This window comes from Cricetulus griseus, chromosome 4 (assembly GCF_003668045.3).
Source record: "Cricetulus griseus strain 17A/GY chromosome 4, alternate assembly CriGri-PICRH-1.0, whole genome shotgun sequence".
NCBI lineage: Eukaryota > Metazoa > Chordata > Mammalia > Rodentia > Cricetidae > Cricetulus > Cricetulus griseus.
The window spans coordinates 150334025-150338137 of NC_048597.1; the positions used below are offsets into that span (position 1 = coordinate 150334025).

Consider the following 4113-nt stretch of genomic DNA (forward strand, 5'->3'; position numbering starts at 1 on the left):
TAATAGTTATCCTAATTGAAGAAAGTATCATCCACCCCCCCCAACAGATGGTCTTAGGAAGTTCTTCAAAACCTTTATTTTTAAACCTTTATCTGAGCCCTTGTTTCTGGGCTCCCTTATATCATTTATATGATTATCTACCCTTATTTTCATTCTACACTGTTTTGATTATCAGGTTTCTAAAGAGTTTTGAAATTTGGATGTGGGAGTAATCAAGATTGCCTTGCATATTCAGAATCTAATGATATTCTATATGAATACTAATATTAAATTGTAACTAGGATGTGATAAGGACAGCACTGACACTACAGATGTCTATGGAAATTATTGATACCCTAATAGTGTAAGCTTTCTGAGCAGTCAAGAAAGGTTTTGCCTTTGGGTGATTATATCTCAATTTCTTTAAGTAGTGCTTTGTTATTTTCTTCAACAATGTTTTCAGCTGTATGGTTAATTCTTCAGTATTTACTTTTTGTATGGGGAGTGGATTTGCATGGGTGCACAACTGTATGCAGACACACAAAGATTTGTAACAGTGTTTAATGAGAAAATATATATATATGTATATATTATAATGGTTATATAAAGCATGCAGTATAGAAAATTTTGTTGAAATAGGAAGTTTATAATAATCACCTGATTATGTAAATAAAATATGGCTAGTATTCTCCTTATTTTTTTTCTTCAATTTTTGTGGTACTCAGGTTTTACCCAAAGGAATAACACATATTAAGCAAAAACCCACCACCAACAGCATTTCCTCAGTTTTCCTTATGTATTTTGCAAAATAACCCATGTTGGCCTTGACCTACTAAGTGCTTTCTTTATGAAACATGAACACATATAGCTTTTGATGATTATCCCATCCAGCAACCTTTAATCTGATGTTTAAACAACTTTCTGGCTTCCTTTACAGCTTCAGGGACGAAGTGATACCTCATTATCTCCATATTGCAAAAGCAAGGACAAAGAAATAGTAAAAAGGGCAAAATCTTGTGTTAGAATGGTGTTTGTGTTGTCTTAACCTCTCATGGGACATATCACTGCAACTAACACTGGCAAATGCCTGTTCTGCAGAAGTGTACACAGTCATCTCTGCCTGATGTCATAGGAGTTTGGACCATGGATTTGTTTTACTACTGTTCATTAATGCTACACTGATATGTGTAATATCATCATTCCCCTTAGACAGTGGGAAACTTATTTTTAAAAACTCACAGGATTCTACTGTCCTCCCACACAGTGTGGGGGGACTATATCCATAATGAAAACTCATGTCATTGTCATTGAAATATTTTATGTTTCAGATGAATAATTTAAAATGACTTATAACTACAAATACTTCATCTACTCTTGTTGATTTACAGAAGAGAAAAAGCCAGCTCTCCAAGAGTTATGCGGCAATAGCATCTGTCCTTGATCCCTTTATTGTGGCAATAAAGTCCATTTTGGTGATATTATGTTCATTTAGCAGAGAAATTCCATGTTGGTAATCACATATGAAAGTCAACCACAACAGAATGATTTTCTCATCCCCAGATATAACTTTAGGTTAAACTCTTCTTTATTGTAAACTATCTTGAGATTTTTTACCCTCTTGAGAGAGGTGCTTCACTCCTCACAATATTCCCAGCTAGTTACATAAAAAGTAAAATAAGATATAGAAAGAGACTTCCACTACCTGCCATTCACTGTTTGAAGCCTTCTTCCTAACTAGTGTCACAATGACTGCTTGCTCTTTATTCCTTGACCTTCTCTCCTTACTCTACTTGGACCCAACAAATATAGCCTGTATCAATTGATTTCCTAATAAAACAATCTTCATTACTCAAAAGCACTACTAATGCACAGTTATGGTGGGTATGAATTATATATGATATTAATAAAGCAAGGGAATATTTACAGTGCTATAAATAAGAAAGTTAGATTCAGACAGTAATGTGATTTTCAGAACCCCTCTGAGATTCTTTGCAATGAAAGACTCTTATTTCCTCAGTGTGTGTCTTCTTGGATCCCAATTTAATAACTATTGTTGGCAATATTTCTGTCTCATATGTTCTTTTTCTTTAATTACCAAGCCCTTAAAACATTCATATTATTCTATTTTTTGATTTTGTAAATGAACTCCAATTTCTACCAAAAAATAAAAAATAAAAACAAAAAATCCAAAATAAAGTAACCACTGCAAAACATGAGGCACATGTGTATCCCACAGATAAACAAAGTTTAAACATACTATTATGTTCATACTTTGTAAATAATAACAGTAAAATATGTAAAATATATGTGAATTAATAGCATGCTTGAATCTTGGAACCATTAGGTAAGTCTTCCCTTCTCATTAAGCTACTGATTGCCAAAAAATCATATCTGTCACATTGGCAGCTGAAAAAGATGTTAATAGGTTGCTTTCCACTGGAAGATGTATAGAAAACAACAGAATCAAATGTTTGAATTACACACTCAAAGATACTCAAAATGAGAAAACCACATAGAGTGGATAATGACATCCTAATGTAACTTCATTTGTCATTTTAAAAATCTATTTTAATTTATTAGAGGCAAAAGTAAGTTTGTAATGAATGGGCATAATAGGTAAGCCCTATTAGTGGAATTATTTTTAAATAAATAGAATAGAAAATGTTGGAAGTGACTAAAAAGAGAGTAAAGTATGAAAATATTAACATAAAATCTAGAAGATTCAAATTTCTTTTTATGATTGAAAGGGGATCAGATTAATTTTCATAATTAAGACAAGGGTTTCTGTCTGTACAAATCAAAAAAAGAACATAAAATAACAAAGTAGAATGTTTTCTACACAAGAAGAGGTAAAGTCTTCTGCTGAAATATTTTCCATTAATAGAAACTATCTCTGTGCCCAAAATAAGAGCCATAAAGACAACCCCATATAATCAAAGGTTCCTACTGTTCAGGCTTTTCATCAGAGCAACTTTAATATCTTTATTCCTCAAGCTGTAGATTAAGGGATTCAACATGGGAACCACATTGGTATAAAAGACAGAAGAGATTTTTCCTTCATTCATATACACAGCTGAAGAGGGTTTGAAATACACAAGAGCACCTGAACCAAAGAACAGAGAAACAGCAATGATGTGGGAGCTGCAGGTGCTGAAGGCTTTGGACCTGCCCTCAGAAGAACTGATGTGGAAGATGCTGGAAAGGATGAAGCCATATGAGACTAAGATAGTTGAAGTAGGAACGATGATATTGATGCTTGCAAAAACAAAAATTACAAGCTTGTTGACATACGTGCTAGTACAGGAGAGCTGGAGCAAAGGAGGAATGTCACAGAAGTAGTGGTTGATGATGTTAGTATCACAGAAGGTCAGTCTCAGCATGCATACAGTGTGAGCTACAGCATTAGAAAATCCAATAAAATAGGAACCAAACATAAGGTTCAAGCATAAATTAGGAGACATGACAACATTATACAACAGTGGATTATATATGGCCATGTAGCGATCATAGGCCATTGAAGTCAACACATAACACTCAGAAACAACAAAGAAGCAAAAGAAAAAGACTTGGGCCATACATTCCATGTAAGAAATGATGTTCTCCCTTAATATAAAGTTCATCAGCATTTGGGGAGTGAACACAGAGCAATAGCAGATGTCTATAAAAGACAAGTTAAAGAGAAAAAAGTACATAGGAGTGTGGAGGTTAGAATTTAGCACAGTTAGAATGATCAAACACAAATTTCCCAATGCAGTGATCAGATACACTGCTAGAAACAGAAAGAACAAGGGCATTTGGAGTTCAGGCTGGTCTGTTAATCCTACCAGAAAGAATTCAGTCACCAAGGAGATATTTACAAAGTCCATTCTTCTCTAAGAAAATCTGTGGACACAGAAAATAGAGCTGCATTAGACGATGATCCACACTAGTCTTGAGTACTTTCCATTCATGATGTTGGGAATATTTTTGGTAGCCTCTACTTATTGTGTAGAATCAGCTAGTGCATCCACAAACTATGTTATATAAGAAGGCAATTGATATTGAATTTCATTGTGATTTCTGAAAAATATCACAAGATAAAGAATGCACTAAGAAGGATTCAAACTTCTCCCATCTCCTGGTTTCCTTCTCTAG

General features: G+C 33.9%; 1 protein-coding gene across 1 annotated transcript; it reads right to left on the reverse strand.

The window, feature by feature from the left end:
- Positions 1-2912: 2912 nt before the first annotated feature.
- On the reverse strand, positions 2913-3845 carry LOC100771730 (olfactory receptor 8B3). Its single transcript, XM_027412250.1, has one exon. It carries the CDS (start codon positions 3843-3845, stop codon positions 2913-2915), a length of 933 nt encoding a protein of 310 aa, XP_027268051.1.
- Positions 3846-4113: the final 268 nt, after the last annotated feature.

What these genes read in the sequence shown, in the direction of transcription:
- LOC100771730 (XM_027412250.1), bottom strand. Translation starts at nt 3,845, where the DNA reads ATGGACTTTGTAAATATCTCCTTGGTGACTGAATTCTTTCTGGTAGGA.